This window comes from Anarrhichthys ocellatus, unplaced genomic scaffold (assembly GCF_004355925.1).
Source record: "Anarrhichthys ocellatus isolate YVR2014 unplaced genomic scaffold, GSC_Weel_1.0 scaffold32, whole genome shotgun sequence".
Classification (NCBI taxonomy): Eukaryota; Metazoa; Chordata; class Actinopteri; order Perciformes; family Anarhichadidae; genus Anarrhichthys; species Anarrhichthys ocellatus.
In genome coordinates, this window is record NW_022280062.1 from 3,108,344 (window position 1) to 3,132,653 (window position 24,310).

Sequence of the window (24,310 nt, forward strand, 5' to 3'; positions counted from 1 at the left end):
CACACACACACACACACACACACACACACACACACACACACACACACTTCTGCAGGAGCAGGAGTTTTAACGCTATAATAATCCATTTTATTTATATAGATGCTTTTCAAAAATAACTGACACTTTACACTGTACAAGAGGATTGTTTATGTGCTCGTGTCAAGATTATTGTCAGACAGCACAAACTTTGAAGCAATGTTTGCTCAGAAAGAGCAGAAAAGAAAAGAATCGTATTTTGTATTAGTGCACCAAAAACGAATGCATTCTCCGTTGTAAAGATCTGAAGAAAAGTATTGAGTGACATTTATAAAAATCAGTCTTTTTGTATAGATGACACACTTCAATAACTGGAAGCTAAATACATATTAATTCCCTTTAGTGGAGCTTTTAAGCATTATTTAGGCTTTCTTTGTATTTACATGGCTGCCATCTATTTTAGCAATAGTTTGAGAGTGAATTTCACAACTCAAAACGAAGTAATGACACATGGACTGAACCCAAGGCGTTGTTTCTTCCAAATAGGCAAAGCCAGGAGTAGCTTTATTTTGCTATTTCAACAGGTCTGACAGTAGAGTAGCCATAAGAACAGCTGTTTTTAGACAAAGTTTGATAAGCAAGCACCGCACCAATAAATCAATCTATGAATCTATGAAACAGTGAGTCATGTTTGCCAGACTGGTCTCTGCTGTTGGCCTATTTAAAATACATACTTAGTGTACGGTAGTTTAAACCCAGCGAGTGGTCTCGCAGGTGTGCTGTACATTCCTTCAAACATTGAACCAATATTTAATTTAAAGTAACAGTGTGTGTGATTATTGTGGTCTTTGAGGAGTGTGAAAATGTCTCTGGGTGATCCTACATGTTGTTCATTCATTCTTATCACCCGGTGCTCGTTGGCCGGTGAACATAAAGGGATTGTCAGGAGCTGTAAAGAGGGCTTATTGTTACATTCCTGCACCGACCACAGCGACAAACCGATGCTCTCCCCTTCACACAGTCACAGTTTTTTGGCAATTAATTCTTCTAAATTCTCAGACTACTTACTTTTTTTTTTGGGGGGGGGGGGGCAAAACATTTTGTTTACAGTTCCTGCAAACAGCCGATAAGTGTTAACCTTTGTCCCTGCAATGCAGTGACTGTCTCCAACACTGTTGCTGTCTGTGTGCCTTTATCAACTCCACATCACTAACAAAACAAAAAACATCTAGATGCCAATATTGCAGTGGGGGAATAACAGCATGTCTGCACTCATCACTAGTTATTTTTTGAGTATTTCTAAACACTCGTGTGTGTAAAATGTAATTGCACTGACTACTGTAAATGGTGTATCATTTGTATGTAGTGTATTGATAATCAGTTCTACTTGTTGTACCTATGGATCTCTATCACAATAAGAAAAATTAAGAAATATTAAATTTGATCCATTTCCCCAGTGTCTTGGCACAATAACAGAATTGTTGGTATTGATATCCTCACATTCAATAGACACATTTCTATAATTAAATACAAGCCTGCAGTTTATCATTTGAGGATTCTTTGCATAATTCATATTATCTTAAGTATATTACACAAACATCTGTACAGATCAGTCAGCCGTGTATTCAAACAATTTGACACGATGAAAATGCTTTGATAGTAAATATGATGAAACGTTATAACCAGTGTTACTCACCCTCTCCGCTCGCTCGAGGACAGCTCATCACAAAGCAGACAGCGGTCAAAACAAAACACAAAGTCCGGAGCCTCATGACTGAGTCGGAATAACACGCCATCCAGCACTATTCCGGCTCAAAGGCAGAGTAAATCCTTTGTCGAGGAGGACAGTTCAGACTGGAGGAGAAATACCTTCAGGAAATTGGTTTTGTTTTGCGACGTGGGCCAACAGGTAAACAACAATAAATAAAAGACATCCCGGAAGATGGGCGGAGGAACGAGTCCAACGTGTTCAATCAAACACAAGCTAACATCGCTGCTGCTGCTAAAGTTAGCCACCTCATGGAGAAAGCACCGTTAACACCCACCACGGGGCATACGTGTCCCCTCTGCGTCCTTAATGGACAAACTGTTCCGGTTGAGTGTGTCTGTGTCCGAGGGGGGAAAAAAAACAAAACAAAAAAACAGACTTGCTGTTCCGAGAAGAAGCTAACGGCGCTAGCAGACAGCTAAGCTAAGCTAGCCTTAGCTCCACCACTGTAGTCCAAGGCCACAAGTGAAGTTTGAGCTGCTTTTCACAGCAACTGTCTCAATTTAATGTCAACTTTAAGAAACGCCGCGCACACCGCACCACCGCAGTGCATATTCCCGATAACAAGACATACGTTGCATGCGGGGGAAATCGTAGTAAAAGGCGACCGTTAAACTTTAATTTAGAGGGATATTTCGGAGCCGTTTTGCTGCTGACTCGGTGATTGTGGCATGCGTGGCGTAACGTTAGCGTGTCTCTCGTAAAAAAAAAAAAAAAAAAAAAAAAAACACACGATTCTCAAGCTCTGCAGCGAGCACAAACCACCACAGTCGGTTTATTTCGACGGTGAAATAATGTTCTTTAGCTCCAGAGAGACAACTCCTCTTCAGTCAGTGCAGAGATTTCAGCGAAGATCTCCTCTCTCTCTCCCTCTCTGGAAGGTTGACAGACGGGCTTCGTGGCTTCGCAGCTCTCCGCTCTTCTCTTCTTTTCAGGAACAGAACGTAAATACTAATGTTTATGTTGCGAGTTGTGTTGACGCTCCTGTTACCACACTCGGGCTTGAAGTATCAGAATGAGAGAGAAGTAGGTCGAGATAAAGTTTAGGAGTTGTTTTTCTCCTGCAGACAGAGGTAGGTTGTACAGTGTCGCTCCTGTAGGATTCTTCTTCTTCTTCTTCTTCTTCTTCTTCACAGCCTCTCCGCCAGTAAACAAACCTTTGCCAGTGAGCCAGATGGGCTTCAGGGGAAATACGGACTGGAGCTTATTGGATTACACAACCAAACTGATCCTCCTTTAACGCGTAAAACAGTAATTCATCTACTTCTATACCGCTGCTTTGTAGCGTAAAACACTTGAAATATGAATTACAGAAGGCTGCTAGGGATTCATTTAAATGTGAGTTTAATATGACCACATTATGCCCACTGTACAATAAATCACCTCTGGCCAAATCAAACACAAACTTTAACACCGTTACTCTGTTGTTTGTTGTTTGGTGAAATCTTTGCACTACTGTTTAGTTAGTTCATTTAATATTATTCTATTTCATTGTATAAATTGTGCATTTTTATTTCTAATATGTTTACTCTTAGTCTTATTGTATATATTGTGCATTTGATATTTGCATTTATTGTTACTCTGTTATTTTATTTACCTGTACCATAATTAAAATATCATTAAAAAAGTATCTATCTATCTATAAATACAAATACACCAGAAGGGAACATCGATGACTCCGTTGAGAGAAAGATGATCGGCAACTATTTTGATAATTAATTAAGTAATGTAAGTGAGTCAATTTCAAGCAAACATAGTGAATTTAGGATTTGCTGATTTCCTTTGTATATGAAAATACGTTTAATGTTATTAGGTGACTACCTCCCTGTTGTCATCACCGTTAAACAGTGATCAGTACTTTTTATAGACGAAACAAATTACTGATTAATTTATTAATTAAGAAAATAAGGGATATTGAAAATGTAATTAGTTGCAGTCCGAAAATACAACACGTTTAACTATAATCATAGCATATGATAACAATAATAATAATAACAATAATACTTTTTCAGCTGGGCATTTAAAAAAAAAATTAGAAGGGATATTTTCCAATTTTTGACAAATTTAATCTACATAAAACTCAAACTTTCTTCAGTTTAGGCCCAGTGGATATAGAGTGGGTTGTCCCCAAATAGAAAGTTTAGATTATTAACATAACAGTATAATTATTCATAGACAGCTACAGTGATTGGCTAGCAGCACCCCCTGACCTGAGACACATTACCACAGCAGAGAACAAACATCAGAGTCAGAATTTGATAGAATAAGTCGACTCTGGAACCTGAACTTAACTCAAGTACCTCTTGTTAACTTGTTGCAGACATTTCCACCACATCGCCCCATCTTTCTCTGTGGATGTGGTTTGCTTGTTGTCATGGAGAGGCGACAGTTGTTGTTGATCCCCAGTTAGATGTGCTCATGTTGCGACATCACACAGAGGAGCTGATCTAAGTGGCTTATTCAACTATTTTATTAAACAACAATTGTGAAATTTCGTGTTTTCTCAGAATCCCTTGACAACATGTAGGCCACAGCAGAAAATGACAGATTTTTTCATGGTAAGATGCACAGACATTAAGCAGGATTTCTAAGAAGTACAAATATTATAGTAGTAGTAGTGTGGTTTAATGCGTACGGCAAATACAGATATGCAGTATCTAGAAACATGCAAGGTCCAAGTGTTTAGAATAAAACAGTTTAGCTAAAGTAGAGTTGTAACAACAGGTAGTTAAATGTCCATCATAGTGTGATTGTAGAGTAGTAGTAGTGAGATTTGATGGAGATTTGTTAAAAAAGGCTGTTTGATTATAATGCAGTTATTTCTCTGTACATGTCTTTTAAGTCAGTCTATAGATGACATAGTTACATGATTATTATAATAACATAAAAGGCAACGTGATGATTACAAATGTACATGATTCTTGTTCAGCACGAACAAAGCAAAAACATGTTAACACAAACAATTTTTTCTTTCTTCACTGATAAGTTTACTTGTAAGTTTAGTTATTAATGCAAAAAAAATACAGTACGCAAAAACTTAGTGGCAATCCAAGCAGTACAAAACATTACAGAGATTGTAATTTCATAGTTTGAAAGATACAGTAAACTCAATACCAACAGTACTGACTTCCTCCATGATGTCAGAAACTGGCGTACAGGTTTTGTAAAAGCCTTTAATGTGGTGGTGAAGTGGTTAATAATTATGTTGGGTTTGACTTTTGTATATTGAGTTTAAGGTTTGAGTTTTTTTTTATACAAGCACAGTATTCAGGATTTCAAGGTAACAATATAACTATGAAGTTTCCCTGCTTGTATTCAGCATTTTAACTCATGACAACTAAGTCCAGACAATCATGAAACAATGTCAAAATTTCCCCTTCACATTTTGGTTTCATTTGGGTGTTATATTCATTCCAACTCAATTCAAGATCACATGCTTTTGAGGAAAGGACCCAAAACAAAAACCCATCCTTAATTCATCTTTGCAAAGAACTTAGAGTGACTGTACATTAAGAAATGAAGAAGATCCTGTTATTTAAAGACACAGACGGGAAACGACGAGGAAGGAAATCCTTGTTTGATTCAACCATTGTTTAAAAACAGAGCTTGATTCTCCGCTTCATCCCGTGATGTTCTCACACTCAGACAGACTAATGGAAAAACAGCAAGATTAGGTATTTAGAACATGAGCTCTCAGAGGCTGAAAATATCTGAGATGTGTGTGTGAGCTGCAATAGTGCCACGATGCCATCTCCATCACCACGGCTGATTCACTACCTGTTTACATCCTCCATCAAAGCAGGATAATCATGTCCTGTTGTTTGAATAGATTTTAATGGAACACAAAAAAAACAAACTGCACTTATGGGATTTCTGCGACATTTTAATCATCGCTTTGCTGGGAAATATTCTCTGGCCTTGATTTTTTTCTTCAAAACAGGCAGGTGATGTGAATGAACATTAACCTCCTTGTGCTAGTGACGCAGGCAGCGATTCAGTGGGAAGTAAAACAGGAGAGCAGCTCACTCGTAATATCAGCTGTTAGTAATCAGACTTATTTACCAAGAGAAGAAAAAGCTCAGAGGCTCTCATGTGTTCACAACAACACGTCAGAGATGGTGGAAGGAAAACAGACGCAGGGTCAAGAGGTGATGCTCGCTAACACCTTCCAACAACAAAAAGGTTTTCAGAAGGGATTAGCTGCTGACTATTGGACTACTATTGGACCAGCATGCAATGCAGGAGCATCGCAGAACCAATGTGCATCGCTGTGAAGTCCATATCTTAAACATAATCCCATGTAGAGTGTGCACTCTGTGGGAGTGAGGTCCTTCAATGAGATCAATGTGACTGGATGAAGCCATGTCCCACTTCCTAATCATGAGTTCATTTTTGATTCTCACAACAAATATATCATCAGTAGGAAGTTTCAGGTTTCGTCTGCTTGTGATGGATATTCTGTCGGAGAGGAAAAAAAAGGTTTGTGTACGGGTTTTGCATGGAAGGTAGCAGGACAATAATAATAATCATAATAATCTAATAAAATGCGTTGCCTGGGAAAATATGAAACATCTCTGCATACCAATTAACAAAAAATATTTAATTAAATAATATATCCAATATACAATAAGAGAAGATTCAAATCTGTAAAATAAACCTATACAACATATCAGAACTATTTTCGATGTGTTAAATGTGTTGTACATCAGACAGTGCCATACCTTCTTTATAACATCTGCTTTTTTAGCTCTAGATGTTTATGTTGTGGGGAAGTGAACGTCCATTAACTATCTGTTCGCCATTTTACAATGTCACACATCTCCTTAATCTTGAAGCATTAAAATACAAAATTGAAGACACCTTGTTACCTGAAGCTGTCGGGGTTTCCGTGTGGTTTTGAAGTCACAACGATACGATATATAGAGCATTTCACAGTTTGAACGTAGACATATTCTAAATGTGTCCCAGGTTATTTCCAGTTGCACAGTATGTGAATGACATCAGCTGACAGGAAGTAAACATGGACCCAAGCTGTTGCCTAGCAAAGCAATTCCATTGAGTCATGCTAAAAAGGAACCTTTTAGACAGGTACATTCAGACAGTGCGAGGAAAAGAAAGAGTAAACATGCTCTAGTAGAAACCTCAAATACAAGCGTGCACTTGGATATGAGCATAATTTGTCTTCTTTAAACCAGTGAGGCCAAAGCAAAGTACGTGTCCTACTTTGCTATTTTGACCAGATTAGGGTCATTATGTCTCAGAGCTATTGATGTGTTATTGAGGCTGAGATGAACAAAAAACAAGTGACTCATAGATGCATGATGTGAATGCTGTGACCAGCCGGCTGCCTGTTGCCGAGGACTAAAAAAAGTTGTTTTTTTTTTAGCCGTGTTTTAGCCTTCTTATCCTGACGACCTCCTAATCCTGGCCTCTGCTGGGGCCTGTTGAAGGTGGAGCTGGCTGTACTTAAATCAACATGGACACAGTGTCTGTAGCCCCTTTCCCACTGGACAAAAACCCACCATAGAATGATGAGTCGATGAAGCGGATGAATCTGAGAAGACTGGGTGGAGATGGGGAGGTGGAGGGGTGCGTAACAGCAGCATGAACATTCTGAAGGTAGAGAGACAATCATATTTAAAAAGACACAGCAGCAGGATGATCGACTAACAATGTCATTGTTTCGTTGTGCTATTGGATAAAGGAAAGCTGATCTAAACAACCGATATCATGATTGACAGCCCCGAGCAATGACAGCAAGGACATTATGAGTGAGCATGTGTGAGGAGTGATTTTATGAGAAATAACTACGGGCTTAAGCATGCAAGAGTATAGTCTCCCTGACTGAGCTAATGCTAGCGCTTCATGTGGTGTTTAAAATCAACTTCCTCCACACATATGAAGAGTTTATGTATTTAGATCTGATGTGGTGGTGGTGGTTCATTCTTTGAATACACTCAAAGGAACCTTAACGTTTTGCACGTTTTAGTTTTTGTTATTGCAAAGATTATTTATTTACTTTAAATCACAGCTAACCATTTTGCAGATGATGCTGCTGTATTTAAGATGAACCTGCTTTTTTCCTACATTTTTTTTCTTACATTTTTCCTACAGTAGGAATAATTCAGCAGGTTCATTTAAGGTCGGTTCATCCCACAAGGTAAACAGTACATCCAAAAAAATGTATGAGGAAAACATACATTTTGATTTAATGTTGTTTTTATACTATTGTTTGAATAATGTCGTTTTGTGCTGCTTTTATAAATGTATTACATTTTAATCCAGACTTGGTTACAAAGCTGAAGCTAGTGTCAACAATCTTATAATCAATTTTCATACTGCACAAAGATCGATGGACACCAGTAGCTGTCATGGCCAAGAGGGAAAATGCAACGAAAAACTACATATCGGCATCACAAAATGGTCAGAAAATCTGGAAAGTACACATGATTTGCAGGTGAGGAGCCATAACACCGGTATGTTCTTACAACCATCAACCCACCAACAAATACTGAGCACTTTAAGTCACTGGCTACCATTTTCCAAAGCACACCAAGTATTTAGACAGATTTATTCCAACAGGCATTGGTTTCCATTCATTTTACCGACGCATCATTTGTGCGAGAGCTGAAACTTGCTTGAACAATTTCCCGCCATTTAGTTTTCTGTTCAAGTGACGTGCAGTCAAGTAATCTGAGGATGCCGCTTGGAGAAAGAACTCTTCCGTAGCGGTGCCTTCAAGGAAGCATCAACATCCGATAGTTACATGTTGGCTGTCAAAAAGCGTTGATTTCACAAGCTCTGTTGTCAGGAAATCAGATTCGGAAGACGAACAATAAGCAAACATGGACTTCCTGGAAATGAATCTGAATTTGGCATTAAAACATTAAACATTAACATTAAAAAGCTGCTTGGCAGCAGTCTCTTATTAAGTGGTTTCAGGGCAACAACAATGTACAATGATAACAAAAAGACAACACAATGAAAACATGACTAAATGTGTTAAATGCTAAATAAAACATATAAAAACAATAAAAACGTGAAACATTTAAGCTGTTTAAATGATCTTGTAGCCAGTACAAGGCAGAACAACTCCCAAACAGCTGATAGACACCATGACATGTTATTGAATTGATACAGCTAACATGTTAGCTACCTACACAGCCAACAAACACAACAAACACACAACAACACTGAAGTCTTGTTTCTGGTCACCTGGAAAATGTAAAATCATTATTCCCCGGCTTTTTAAGCTCTCTGGTTTGGTCTCCACCAACTCTTGTGAAAAATAATCTGTTGTTTTCGTTGATAGACGCTCAACGTTCTCAGCAGATCGTGGCCATTTTGTGTCCTTTTTTGGGGGGGTTCAATAGATCCCTTTCACATCACAAGTAGTCATTTTATTTAATGTTAATTTTATAACAGGTATGGTAAGCAATGGTGGAAAGTAACTAAATACATGTATTGAAGTACTGAACTTAAGTACAGTTTTTAAGGTACTTGTACTTTACTTGATTATTTCCATTTTATGCTACTTTATACGCAAATATTGTACCTTTTAAATCATTCCATTTACTTTAAAGCTTAAGTTACTTTGCAGATTCAATTTAATAATACAAAATATAAATGAACTGATAACTGATGATGTATTACTACAGGCTAAACTACCCATTAGTATATAAAGTAGTTAAAATCAGCTCCACCTTTACCAGACGATTCTTTAATGCATCAATAACTAAACAATAATATAATAACATTATTCTGAGCGGACCATCCTGCATAATGAGCACTTTTACTTTTAATACTTTAAGTATATTTTGATGCCAATACATTTGTAATTGTAATTAAGTCAAATTTGAATGCAGGACTTTCTACATTGAAGTTTTGCTACTTTTACGTGAGTAAAGTATCCGAGTACTTCTTCCGCCACCAATGGTGACCCTGATGTCGACTTTGGTACAGCTTAGTGCAAAATTTGGTGTTTGATGAGGCTCACAAGGAAATAAAAACGTTTAAATGTAGCAAAAAGAAAATAAAGAAAAGTGGGTGGCAATTTAAAGTAGACAAGATTCATGGTAAACAGCCTGAAACATTGAAAAACCCACCGATGGGGTACTTTAACTGCCACTCACAGCAACAGGTGCATTAGTTTATATTGTTTCTTCTACGGTAATGACATCCTGTAAATGTGCTTAAAACGATCAGCTCACTACAGGGAGCGATTAAAGCGCTCCTACAAAAGCCTGAAGCTGCATGCAGCCGCATTAATGACAAGCACACTGTACCTAACTCCAACATGAAGGTATGTCGGTATAGCACCCTGTTTGAATGTGACAGCAAAAACAACAGGGCCAGGGTTCAGAGTGATAAAGCTGACTCACTGTTATTGTGAACACACTGTGACATACCGGTGGTTATTGCTGCAAGTCTGCAGTATCTATAAGAGTTGAAGGAGATATGTGTGAGGTAAATACAAGGAGTTTCAAATTGATAACACTTTTTTTTTTTTAAAGCATGGCAGTGTGTGTGAAACAGCCGTTGCACGCAGGCAGCCGCACTCATCCCCGAGTTAATCGTCAACTACATGTGCTAGGAAGTCATATGAGGAAACATTGGTGGTCTGCATATAGAACATGGGAACGCAGGCATTGTGGCAGAGGTTAGTGACAACACACAGGTTCACACAGACCTGTTTGACTGGAAGAACAATGAGGGTTCACACATGATTCATTCCAGGGCTCTTCCTAGACGCCAGTACGCTACACGTCTCCACCACAGGAAAAGATGCTGCCGTGTGTCAGGGCCGAGTGGGACATCCACCACTGGGCCCACTTCCCTTTCCCACTGCGTCAATGGTTCTAAAGAAAGATTTCTTCCTGCTGACAGTTAAAGTATTCGCAAAGACAATACGTTACGTTTTGTGGCCCGAGCTTGATGGATGCGCTGCCTCTCTGAGGTTAATGGACACTCACATTTATAGTGTCGGTGCTGTGGACCATGTATGGCCTGCAGCCAAGACCAGGAGGCCGGTTTTCAAACATGTAAGCACTCTTCCACTCTCATGCACCTAATTGAAGCCTGGAAAGTAAATGTGCTATGACAACGACTCTGCATCACAATACATTCCAGCAGCTCCCCCCAAATTGTCACATGGCCTCTTTTCATCCCCAACATGAGCACAAAGAAACGATGGGGGGGGGAAACTCTAGCGGGGCCCTCTAGAGGGGTCCTTGCACGCACGCGCACACGCCTTGGAAGTGATCAGGTAGCTTCTCTAAAGCGCTCAGCAAAGTTTCTCTTGTTAAAACATGCCCAATCCCTTCCCTGCCAGAGAGCTGTTAATCCCAACAAGGCTGTGAGCCCCTAATTCCCGGAGAGTTGTAGCCCGCTGTTTGTTGAGGAGTTCTGTAGCTACAAGCACTGGAGGCTGCAAGTTACAACATCCACCCCCTCTGCCTTTTAGTGCCAGGAGTGCTTCACATGGGGGGAAAAAACTAAAAACATTATATGTCAAACGTGTCTGCAAGCCTTTACATTTAGAGGGAGCTAAAATCAAAGTGTGATATAAAACTGTAGCAAGGTGGTCATCTTTCTTTGACCGTCATCTAGATTTTTGAAGGTACAGTATGTACATTATAAGAGACCCGTTCTACTAAACCACCACCTCGGTGCCCAGTGCTGTTAGAAAGCTTCTTATGAGTCAATGAGCATGGATTACAGTTAAGAGTCTTATTATTATCTCCTCTATCCCGGGTTACAACCACGCAGCACCTGTTGCTCCACTTTGACGACTTCATGGCATCCCAGCCGATAGAAGGAAACACCGGCGAGACAGACCGCTCCGGCACGCAGACATTTTTCTATAGACGTAGAGGGAAATGTCCCACGAGTGGCTGACGAGTCTTCGCCGTTTGTCCAGGTAGACCGAGCTCTTTCAAAAGCAGGAGGGAAAGTGATGTGAAAGCACTATTAATCTCTTGGAGGATCACCTTTTCATACACCAGACAACAGTTTCTAAATAAAACTGACATTAAGTTTTGAGCACATGAACGCTCTTGGTAGTATGTTTTTGTGCGCGCGCGCGCTCAGCAATCACTTAAAGTAAACATCTATTTACCACAGAGAATGATGAAAAAGAATCATAAAAATCACATTTCTCTCCCCTCAGCAGCTTTTAATAATAACTTCTATTATTCTGTGAAATTGCTGTATATCGGATCGAACCGCCCTCGCCGAGTACACACGTGCTCAGGGGAAAGCAGGGTGGTGGCCTTGTTCAGGGTTTCTGCCAGACTTTACTACTGCCTCCATGTGGCTTTAACAAAGACCACAAAGTAAATAAGCTTAGGTCTGTGTATTAATAACAGTCGAGTATACACAGCCTCTAAGTGGAGGAAAGCATTTGAGCCTCAATAGAACTCAGAAAGGCAGGATTACTACACAAACATCCAACATGTTGGAGCATTAAATAAAAAGTCTGGTGTTGTGAATAGTAAGTAAAAGCTGAACGGAGTAGAACTGTTTGTAGTGGATCTAATGGGATTCAGCAGACATCAAATTCAGGATCCGCATTTTAAACACTAAAAGGAATTATGAATTGGAAAAATAAACCTGAATGATACGTGAAGTATGGTGAACACCCCAAAACCCACAAAGGCAAACTCAAACATTTCATTGTACAATAAACCTTTAATAAATAGTTTGTCATTAGTTTCCCATATTTACATAATAACCACCATTTACTTATGTTGCCACACTCATTTCTTGGCTAATTTAGGCACACAAAGAGAGAGAGATAGAGAAAGAGAGAGAGAGAGAGAGAGAAGGGGATTCAGGCCACAAACCACATCGTACTAAAAACAGGAGTGGCCAGCAGGTAAGTCTTGAGAAATATAGAATAATTGCACCATACAACCAAATAGAGCCAAGAGGCGGCCATCTCCTTGAGCAATAAATATATACACTTGATGTACATACGAGGAATTTTGGTACATTTACAGTCGTCTGCTTGAAAGCGGTACGAGTGCACGTGGGGCTGGTGCAGAATCTTACCAGTTTTAGTAGGATCTGAATTCATGGGTTTACCAATGTGTTGGTCCAATAAATGTTAAATAAAAAAAGTATGATATTCAGAGATTAAATCAACATCAATGGCCTTCTGTCTAGTAACACCCCTTCTGAAATAATAACTCAAAAGTCAAATGTTGGGGGTGTAGCGCGGTCATGTACAGCTTGGCTTTGTTATCATCTACTGATACAGCGGGGAAAAATATCAAATATAACGAACCAGTGAAATGCTTGTTATTAAATGAAGATTGAAATCAAAAGAGATCAATGGACAAGAATTCAGCCAAAAAATTAAGAAAAGAAAAAACAAGAGAAAAATATTCAAATCACTCAAGTGAACAAGCACACATACGAAAACCAGAACAAAATTGGCACAAAATATATCACGTACACTTCTCTTCAGATAGATGTTAAACAGCATGAAACCCATTGTAAGCTATTTATCCAAACCAGGTCAGATTTGGCTATTTAAATGCACTTGAGGCATTTTATAAATCAACTTCTGAAATTTGGAACATGTACCAGTTGCTGAACAAACTAGTATGCGAACAAAGGGAACACAGCGTCACTGATGCAGCCACCAAAACCAGGAGCAGTTCATGTTCAACCAGCGCCGCCTACTGGCAAGAAAGATAACAGCAGCACATTAGACCTGCAGACAGATGTGTGCTGATGTGCACCACCCACAGCAAAGAAACACAATACATGCAGTTATGACACCCGTGTGTGTATTTAATGTTTTACATCCTGCTACATTATATTTAACATGTTGACTGGATCATACTTCTTATCAAAGCCCTCCTGGTTACTTTGAAGGTTAATAGAATTTGTTGTTTTTGTGGGAAAGTTTCTCTAAATAATTCTGTGTAGTTTTGCGTTGTTGATAATAGGCATTGCTTGATTAGGATGCCAGCACTGTTATGTTTTTATGAATGAATTGAATGTTGACTGACACTTAATGCTCCATTTTTACTCTATCGTAGTGAACGGGTGTTTGTGGAAAAATGTAAAACCTTAAAAAAAACAACATCTTTAAAAAAGACAAATGTGAAACTGTAATAGCTGCCAAATTTGTAGCAGCTTTTACTTTCCTTGTCTCAAACCAGTAAGTCTAAACTACTGAAGCCTGGTAAATGTCAGTTTGAAGCCAGCTCCTTGAGGCGCTTGAGATCTAAAACTTTTACCATTTGTTTGTTACGGTTTGGGACATTTGCAGTGCCTGTTAATAAGCGCTTGTACGGGGCTTCTGTGAAACCGTTTCATTCTTCATATTACGCCTGTAGAAATGTGTATCCGCCACTTCACATCAGACTCAACCTTTGAATTATCTACCGCAGCAGCACGAGTGATGTTCTGTTCAACCCAATGATATTAATTCAAAGACTCCGTATTAACAGTCGGCGCCAACACTGACGTGCCGATAGCGACGCTCTAGCTCCAGAGGCTTGTCAAATAAAAACATGGTTCTGTAAGTTCTGATGGTGATGCATGCCGGGAAACAAAGCAACAGAAAGGGCATGAAAACAAAAAAGGAATAAAAAGTTTGTAACTGCTCCGATGGGAGCGATAGCGCACGATTACAGAGCCTTTTCAGACCTCGGTCTTCATACAGGTTATTACGTAATTAATATATATACATTTATATATATATATTAATTCACTTCGAGGCAACATTTGTTTGACTAAAAACTTGAAGCACAACTAGCCTTCAGTTCGAACAGAGAAAAATATACAACCCAAACTGTACTACTAATCTAGAGAATGGCAAGTAAACACTGAAAAACAGCTTCCGCTAATAAAGTGGTCTCTCTCGCACACTTCTCTCTGTCAGAAGTGTGATGTTTAAACAAAGTGTGGTCTTAAGAAGCTGCTTTTTTTAAATTTGTTTTTTTTATTTGAACTGGTTGACCCGTCCTGACCTAGATTAGACAGGCGCCTCTCCATACACTGGTTTGCAGAAACTCCCCTCGTAGGTGAACAGTTGCTGCTGTGCATTCAGAGGAAGAACTGTGTTCCCTTCTCGGACGCTTTAACAGAGACGAGCATCAGAACTGAATTTAGCTCGTGAAAAACCAGCAGACGAGCGCTCAACCCACTGTTTGTCACACTCCCGTTGAACAAACAGACAAAGTTGCCACGTCACTGGCTACAGAAGAATATGAAGAATCACACAGGTATTTAGTAACATTTGATATCCACCCCACTCGCACTCTGAACCAAATCACTCCGCTTCTGTTTTACACCGGGAGGGGACAAGCTGTTGTATGCTCCACTCTGTTACCGCTTTATAGAAACCAAGGATTAGAGTCCAGCTCAGCAAGACACACACACACACACACACACCTTTCCACTGCAGCCCAAAAGAATACTCAACACAATCTCTTCATACAGGGTCTTTAGAGAGTCCTCATAACACCCCGCTTTAAAAAAAAGAAAGAAAAAGGGCCGCCAAGGGATGAGTGCCCACTTTTGTGCCGTGGACACAAACACCTCTTCATGGCACTTTGAGTCTGATGTGTGCCTGAGGTGAGAGTGTGTCCGTGTGGTTAAATGTGTATTTCTGTGTGTGCGGGGGTGTTGGGTTGGAGCGCTGTCTGCCCCCCCTTAGCTGTGGTTATACACTGCTGTCCTCCAGCAGCGGCTCCTTGCCCTCAGCCCCGCTGCCTTGAGGGCTGTGGGAGTGACTCTGGGCCCCGTTGCTGTGCTTCTTATAGGCGCCGGGCCTCTGGCCGGGCCCCGTGTGCTCCGGGATAAACAGGGCCACCAGCAGGGACAGCAGCACTGAGCATGCACCAAACAGGAAAGGAGGACCTGGGATGATGGCACTCTGAAAAGAGAGAAACATGTTTGTTTAAGCACAGCTACCAGATGTGCCATTTACTCTTTTGTATGTGGAACAGCATTGAGTGTACCTCATCAGTGGGGTTGGCCATGTTGGGTTTGGCACCTTTCTCAGAGCCGTCCGTGTCGGTCAGCTCCACGTGGAACAAGTAGAAGACAAAACCGTAAAGAGCAGGGCCCAAACCGTTACAGAGGCCCCGGATTCCAGTAATCATCCCCTGGACAACACCTGCAGGGTGACCGATATGAACAACACCGTCAGGAACATCTCGAACAGATATTACATTTCAGCAGCCAATCAGAATGAGTTATTTGTCAAATAAAAATGTATGATGTAGATCAACTAGCTGGACAGAAGTGCATACTTGTGTTTATCCCTCCTCTTGCTGGTGTATCAGTGTGCAACATGTGGGCACAGACGCCCTCTTTGTCAACAAATGAAAAGTGCACTGAACTTAAATACTTTTTATGTACAGACAGCAACGTGTGCATTGCATCTGGAATGGAAAACTGGAATATTAAAGCAACTAAAGGTAGCATTGAATGTAGGGTCAAATACTTAGCTGTGTTCACTTTTACTGTGATTAAATATTCAATCATTTAAACAATAACTTAGCTTATTTAAGACTGTGTTTCAGCTATGCATGAAGTTCATATGGAGCGGTTTGTGTTGAGACATAAATAAACACTGATGCTTGCTTATTACATCAAACAGATGTTAACAGTCGAGTGACTCACCTTGTTGGTCAGGTTCTGCATTACGGGACACGATGGCGCTGATGGCGGGGAAAGTGATGCTGGACATGGCTGCAACCGCTCCAGCAGCCCACATCATCCTACAACCAACAACACACGCTCGTTCAGGATACAAACAAAAGGTTTTTTAACCCTTCAAGAATTGGATTAATACAAGTCCTAGAAGGTTTTTTTTACGCCTACTATGGCTTAAAAAAAACAACAACCCAAAAAACTCTGAATCAATTGTGGAAAATGTGCTTCTGTAACCAAACTGCAGCAATATATAAAAAAGCAGCGACTGAGCCTCAGAGTCAAAAATGTGAAATGCCAAAGCTAATTTTGAGATAGTTGTACCTCCTATTCAATTCATGAAAAACCGTTACCGATACCGTTTTTTCTTTGTGAACATGGAACAGCCTGACCTTTATTTAACTCAATTTCCTGGGTGTTGATCAAAGCAGAGCGCAGCAACAAGACAACATGTTGTGAATGCTTTTATTCAGAATCCATATGACGGGTCACTCTGCCCTCACCGCTGGGCAGCGACAACAAGAGAAACTGACGCAGTTGCTATGATCTATGACCTGTGTGTGTCAGGGTGCTGGTTGTTTAGTAAAAGCATCTTTTGAAACATTAGTTGTCCTACCGCTTTGATGTTTTGAAAGGCACTGAATCTCAAAGTGTAACTTCCATGACAGTAAAGTGCCTGTGCAAAAGAAAATCATTTTACTTTGGTCACGCTAAATATTTTGAGTTACAACACTATATTGATGCCTTTTCTAGAGTCTCAGTTATCAGATTACTGTCTCACCAGCTTTTGAATATGGCTATGCTGCCCTCTGGTGGTTTGTCAGAGCATTACAACAGTGAACAATAACAAGAAACTAATGCAAAAGATGGGAATAGTCCCTGTGTGTGCAGTGTTAACTCGAGGATTGGACCTGAGACGCGTTGGAGGTTGTTGACTCGGATTATAGATTCTGGTTGATATCCGACCGTGCTTTAGCTTCTTGACTATTATTTGATTAACGTTGAAAGCAAACATTTGTCAAAAAAGGTATTTTGTGATTATTTTTTACTTGGAAGTTTAAAAAAAGAGAAATAGAAACTCTATCTTGCCATGCACAAGTTAAATATTTTCTGTTTTACTGGGGTTGAACGAGCCACCATCATCTGATTCAAAAGTGTTATGCCTACGACTGTGGTTTTGCACAATGCTGCAGGAAATGCCTCGTCATATTAGACTTCCTTCCTTGCTTGCTTGTTTGAATTATACTGCTGTGTGATCACATTTATCCGTATCACCTCCATCTGAAGCTTGCACATGCGTCTGAACCTGAGCTGCAGATGGAGGCACGGAAAACCAAACTTTGCTTTCAGGAATCGAAAAATATATTTCTCAATTGATTTCTGGTTCTTAGAGTGTGGGGTGTCGGCCCCTTCGAATGAATGCAGTGGAAAGGCGAGCGTGTGTTAGACATTACTGACCAGGGCTGAGAGCCGAAGCCGTACCACGCCAGCTGGAGGATCTGGAAGCCGAGGCCGAGCAGGATCGTGTTCTTATTCCCGATGGAGCGCATCAGGATCCCCAACACCACCGTCTGCAGAACCACAGTACACAGGTCACACAAGTAACATCTAAGGAAGCGTAATGTAGCAAATAGTTTGAATCATTCTCAATGCCCTGGAGTCTTTGATTAATCTACAGACAGAAAAGTTATCTGCAGCAATATTCAAAATAAACTACCCACTCAAATGTTAAAATTGGCTTCTGTGATAGAAATAACAGTGTCTTCAATTTGCTTGTTTTTTCTCTCAAAATCAACCCAAAGTTATTCAGTTTACTGTCTACTCTGTTCACACATCTGTCATGTCTGTCTATCCTCAGTTAAAAGGTTTTTGTGGAGTTTGTCCTGATCCACACTGACTCTAAGGACACAGGGTGTGGTACGCTGCACAGATTCTAAAGTGCTGTGATGCAAATTTGTGATATACAAATCGAATTTGACTGGACTTCAACTTTCGTCAACATGGGCTCTGCAAAATGTCTGCCATGTTAGAAAACACTTAAGAGTAACAATAATAAAACTCCAAACACGAGGAGGAGATGGCTCAATTTGACATGTAATTCAAACAGCAAAAGTGTTTTTCAGTACCTGGGCTATTATTGAGAGGATCCCCACCACAGCGATAAAGGCAGCCACTGTCTCTGATGAGAAGCTTATGACCTGAGGGTGAGACAGCGTTCAGATAACACGAGTCAGGACATGAGAAGACAAGCACAGTCAGAGACACACAAGACAAGTTGATCAGACACAAAACACTAAAGGAAGAAGAGGGTTTGTTTGTGCCGTTTTGTAAACATGCGCAGTGTACAACTGCATTTTGGAACAACAAAAAGGTGCTCATCTTTTCTATCTAGGTCAAATATGCTGCCCAATGCAGGCAGCCTCAGGAGTAGGGCAGCTGGTGCGAGGTGTGTTTAATTTATGACAGTGAATGTGGAGAAATATACGATAACTTCGGCATGAAAGGGAACTGGAATGTGTGAAGAGTAATGCGAGCCTCAACACTCCAGAACCACTTTGCGGTTAGTTTTTTTTAAGATTGTATGCATTTCAGACTTGCCCGACTGGTTCACCCGACATCGTTTACACAAACTGAACAAAAAAAAAAAAAAGGAGGTCACGGCAGGAGCTTCTAGAAGCTACTGTACCTTTAAAGAACGACGGAACAAGTCTAATTCAGGCTACTTGTGCTATTAAAATACATCAGTTTTCCTGCGGTAGCATTTTGCTGAGACACCTAATGAATTTGCTCCCACGCTGCTGAGCAAACCTGCTGATCCAATTTTAAAGTGATGTAGGAACAAGTGTGTTGGGAAAAGCTCTTCAGAAACGTGTTTTCCAGCTTTTTATTAGCAAAACAAAATGGCTTAAGTATGCCGCTGCCATATTAATACCAAACAACGACTTCATGTAAGAAAGCAGTCTCCATTTCAAATATCACAATAATGAATTAAATGACAATTCCATGTCACATTTGTATGAGTATGTGCTATTAAATGTGGTGTAAAAGTGTACATGACGCGTGTAAACAATGTTCGTTTGGATAACCTGCGTGTTTAACTCAGTCATGTTTATGATCTTCCTGGAAGTGTAAAAGAGCACAGTGTTACCTGTCTGAGATAGAGGAAGAAGCTGGAGTACTGGCCGGCCTCGGGGAGGTAGGAGAGGAACACTGTGATACAGATGAGGAGCACCGTGGAGTCCTGGCCCACCTTACGCAGAGACTGTTAAGAGAACAGCAAGACAGACATGAGCAATGTTAGCGGAGACCATTTAACATTGTCTCCTACTTTAATAAGCCTTAATTAAAACGTCTCCTTGCCCAATGCCCTACCATAATCACCATGATATTTTAGATATCTTCCAAAGTCATATTTACTTTAGGACAACATTTCCTCTGTTTCTTGTTTTGTTTCTCTGGACAGTGTTTTTTGATGAGTCACCCTCATACTGCCAACTATTAACTTACTTACACACAGGTGCTTGGTGAGAATTATGTTTTTGACTGAACTTTTTTTTATACGAGGTGACAAAGACGTGAAGTGCCTTACTGAGCTGGGAGGCTTCCTGCAGCTACTTCTATACAAACAGTGTGGCATGACTGACATTAAAAGCTTTTGTGCACAGTAAAGCCTCATTGGTCTTTTTATTGGTAGAGAGATTAATTGTAGGAGATGAAACTTTCATCCCATGTCTCTCGTTTAGCTTAAATATCTTTTATTCATTTCCATCCAGGTATTGAAGAAGAAAAAGACGACTAGTCCCAGAGTACTTGGATGTCAAAGCGCGTGCAGGCTACACTAAATGCGTAAAGGTTGGCAGGTTTGCAAAACAACAACAGAGCTGATGAAACACACTGCAATCAACTGCTGTTTGGTGAGAATACCGGGTCACAGCAGACTGAAAACGACCAACAGAATGTGTCACGTTGTTACTCACAGCGAAGGGGTCTGCCTGTTCCCAGGAGATGGGTGCTCCCCATGACGCTGGCCTCATCTTCTCCGGCAGCGACTCTGGTACGGCCACCAGGATGAAGCAGATGTCCAGTAGGGCAATGGCCGTGGCCAGGATCACCACCAAGGTGTCGCCGTAGGTCACCGATAAGTAGGCTCCGATGGCCGGGCTGGTAACCAGGCTGGCTGCAAAGGTGGCGGATACCTGGAGGGAGCGAGATGCAGAGCTGAGCCAAACAGGAAGGTGTCAATCTCGTCTTTTAATGCATTTATAGTTTCTAATTGTTAGGACTCTTTGGTTGATAACTACAGGCATAATTCCTCACTGATAAACTGCCTCATAATCATCCATTTAAAAGACACATATCTTAACAGGACTCTGTTTTGGTGAACCATGTCCTTACCAAACCGTAGGCTGTGCTCCTCTCATGCTCCTGCGTGATATCCGCCACGTAGGCAAAGATTACAGAAAAGGTGACGGCAAAGACGCCGGACATGGAGATTACTGCAAAGTACCACCTGAAAGAATAAAAGTGTTTGGCTTTTAACATTGTCATTTTACATTTGTGAAGTTTGTGGTGTTGTTAACTGGTCATTTTGGGGCTGTAGTTTATTCTGTTGTTGCATTACAGTACTTCACCGGCTACCTAAAAACAAGACTGAATAATTGGATAGCGCTGTTGGCGTTTTTGCACTCACCATGGGCTGATCTTCATCAGTGGAATGGGTGCACACGTGAAGAAGACCGTTAGCAGCAAGAAGGATTTGCGTCCCCAAACGTCTGACAACGCTCCAATCAGCGGAGCGCTGAGAAATGATAATAGGCCCTGGAGAGGATGAGAGAGAGAAAGGGAGGCAGATGTTTCAGAAAAGTGTGGACAACGCGAGTGAAGTTAACACTCAGATTCACAGGGACTGTGATTCAAGTACACGTACCCTGTCAACACAGAAACCTGCAGGTTTGGTTGAGGGCAACGTACAAAACATTACTCTAATCTATGTATGATTGATTACTGGCCTTGTGGCTCACTCACAAGCAAATTCACACCAGCCACAGATGTAAAACGTTATAGCCATACTGGCATGAAAGCAACCAATATCTATTGTTTAGGCAATTTAAAGTCGTTTATATGGTCTGGAAAGTCTGATATCACCAGGCTGTTGTAGCTGGCAGACTTGGAAAAAAAAATATTTTCCTACTCTAAATAAAGACAATAACAAAGGACCTAGAGCTTGCTGGTTTGAGGTCTGTTTTGAAGTAAAAACAAAAACAGATGATCTTTGAAATGTTGTCATCTGGCTAATAAAAGACAGTTATTTAGTATTTTCTTTTTCTTTTCTGTGTGACCACAAAATGGTTTTATCATAAAAAAATAATTATTCACAAACATGCCTAGGCCATGCGTAAGCACACTTTACACATGGATGTACGTACAATAATTGTGGCGGTTCTCATCTTAGGCTGACAGATCAGGTGGTCCTTGTCCTCCTCCACCCGTTTCCTTTTTTGGCTTTCACACTTGTACAACAACTTCACCGCTTTCACCACGATACAACTCTCGGTATAGGTAACGTATATCCTTTAATAGAGAAATGGGGGCGTGGCAATATGCCAATTGCAAATAGCAGGCACGCACGTGTCAATTTAGAATGTCTGTATTTTGCATGTGTGTGCAAAGTAGTACGATTTCTACGCGCATATTACCGAATGGGCCCCAATGAAAACAGAAAATCTAAAATAATTACAAGCATGCACTCTCCAACTATCTTTAGACAGACTCCTCATATGGACCATGAAGGTGCACTCTATGATATATTCTGTAGCCAGCTGGAGAGCCTGCTGGGGTAACGGGACAGCTTGCAGGTGTTCACATGGAACTGCATCAGAGTTAAGCAGGGCGTCACTGAACAAGAGAGCACATGCTCAGCAAAATCCTCCAAGTGCAAATAAAAGCAAAACAAACTTGCTGAAGAACAATGTTTATTAACAGCTGCTGTAGTGCTAATACCCACTGCTGGCATGCCTTACTGTATGGCTTTTTGTTACCTGAAATATATCGTGTCACCGCTATATTGCGGTCATAAGAGACAGAATACTCTGTCTGTACTATTAACTTACCTTGACACCATGGATAAGTCCATTCATCAGGAATGTGTGTTGGGGGAATGTCTGGTGTAATACCTGGAGAACAAACACAGAGAACGCCGCATGAAACCACGTTATCCACACAGTTTGTGTCACATTTTAAAACAATGACCTACAGTGTTTTTACAGAGTTAAACTACAACTAGAGAGCAAAACAACTATGACTCCTCTACCAAATGATGAGAAAATAAAACATGAATTCAATCATTAAGGTCTATGGCAGGATGTGTAAGCTTGTCACTGTAATGAAAAACAAATATATTGTACGTGCACTTGATAAGATAAATATCTTATATTTTATACACAGGGATATGACCCACATGTTGAGAATCATTAACCATTTCACATAATTACCAGGAAAACAAATAAAAGCACATAAACAGAAAATATGGACAAATTGTGCATATTTACTAAAATACATTCACCTCTCTCTCCTCTTTCCATTTTAAAACTAGAACAGATTCCAAAGATCTCATTTTTAGCACAGTTTTTAAATAAAGAAAACACTTGATGAAAAAATAAGATAAAAACAAGATAAAAATACACAGAATGCATAACTTGAGATGGAAAATTAAACGCACCGCAACGCAATAATAATATTACAATCCGCACCCATATTTGCAGCATGTAAACACTGCAGCAGCATCAAAAGGTCTTCATTATTTTCTACTTCTGTAGTAGAAACTCTCGAGTGCACTCACTACCAAATGTAGTGAAAAGCTAGGATCCCTCTGCAGATAAACATTAGTCATTCCTCATGAGAGCGCTACATCCTGTTACATTAGTCAGAAAACCAGAGTATAGATTTAAATAAATTGTCGGCGCAATTATCCCACAGGAGTTGTACCAAATATGTTTTGTTTTCTGAAACAAATAGTCCACACTAAGCTACAACGCATCAAGAGATAGAAATTCACCAGGAAGTAAAGTTGAAGATGTTTTACTCCCACCTGACAGACAAAGTCACACATTCTCAGTTGTTTGAGCAGTCAAGTGACCTAAATAGTTTTAGGTTTTGGTCTGTACTAACAGGCGACATCCAGGCGTCCAGCTGATAACGGCAGTGCTGAAGCGCAGCAGCCCCCCTACTGTTCCTACTAGTAACCACTGTTAGCTCTGCCAGCACTTTTGCCGTTGTTTACACTATTAGCAACGTTAGCAACAAGATACCAGCTCGGCTGTCTCCATGTTGAGAGCTGATAAGATGCAATAGAAATGCTCCCAATCTTGTATATAGCACCTTCAATGAAACAATAAAATGTAAACAATTAGATTTTTAAAGCTTTCTTATGAACTTTTCAGTTTTTGATGATGCTTGGTTTACCGCTGTGGTCTCACAAAAAAAAACGTGTGTAAGAATGGGTAAAAGTTGTGTGAAAGCGCTTAGAGTGGAAGACTAGAAAGGCGCTATATATAAATGCAAGTGCATTTACTAAGTACATTTAAGTATTTCAGGATATGTTCAGACATGTTCTTACAATACCGTATATTTGTGAGAATGCAGAGGGGGAAAAGATAGTCCAGCTCAAAGTCCGTACCGTCAGTGTCATTGACACTGTGAGAACATGAAGCCTTGGTTTAAATTAGGACATCTGGAGCTAGACTAAGACTAAATAACAGGAACTAGTTATTGATTAGTGGTACAGAAGGAACAGCTCATGGCATGGCTGAGAATCTCCTCTCTTCCTCTGGGAGTCAGTTACCCAACACACACACACACACACACACACACACACACACACACACACACACA

General features: G+C 40.3%; 2 protein-coding genes across 2 annotated transcripts in view; both read right to left on the minus strand.

Moving 5' to 3' along the window:
• The window catches only part of insra (insulin receptor a), a 44,887-nt gene extending 41,988 nt beyond the window's left edge, over positions 1-2,899 (minus strand). Inside the window, exon 1 of the mRNA XM_031865002.1 lies at positions 1,673-2,899. Coding sequence (XP_031720862.1) covers positions 1,673-1,772 — 100 coding nt within the window. The 5' untranslated portion in view covers positions 1,773-2,899. The remainder of the gene's footprint in view (positions 1-1,672) is intronic.
• Positions 2,900-12,872: 9,973 nt separating this feature from the next.
• The window catches only part of mfsd14a2 (major facilitator superfamily domain containing 14A2), a 15,842-nt gene continuing 4,404 nt past the window's right edge, over positions 12,873-24,310 (minus strand). Inside the window, exons 3-12 of the mRNA XM_031865029.1 lie at positions 22,531-22,593; positions 21,111-21,238; positions 20,816-20,930; positions 20,398-20,616; positions 19,569-19,682; positions 18,547-18,618; positions 17,879-17,991; positions 16,391-16,488; positions 15,724-15,881; positions 12,873-15,638 (exon numbers count right to left, since the gene is read on the minus strand). Coding sequence (XP_031720889.1) covers positions 15,426-15,638; positions 15,724-15,881; positions 16,391-16,488; positions 17,879-17,991; positions 18,547-18,618; positions 19,569-19,682; positions 20,398-20,616; positions 20,816-20,930; positions 21,111-21,238; positions 22,531-22,593 — 1,293 coding nt within the window. The 3' untranslated portion in view covers positions 12,873-15,425. The remainder of the gene's footprint in view (positions 15,639-15,723; positions 15,882-16,390; positions 16,489-17,878; positions 17,992-18,546; positions 18,619-19,568; positions 19,683-20,397; positions 20,617-20,815; positions 20,931-21,110; positions 21,239-22,530; positions 22,594-24,310) is intronic.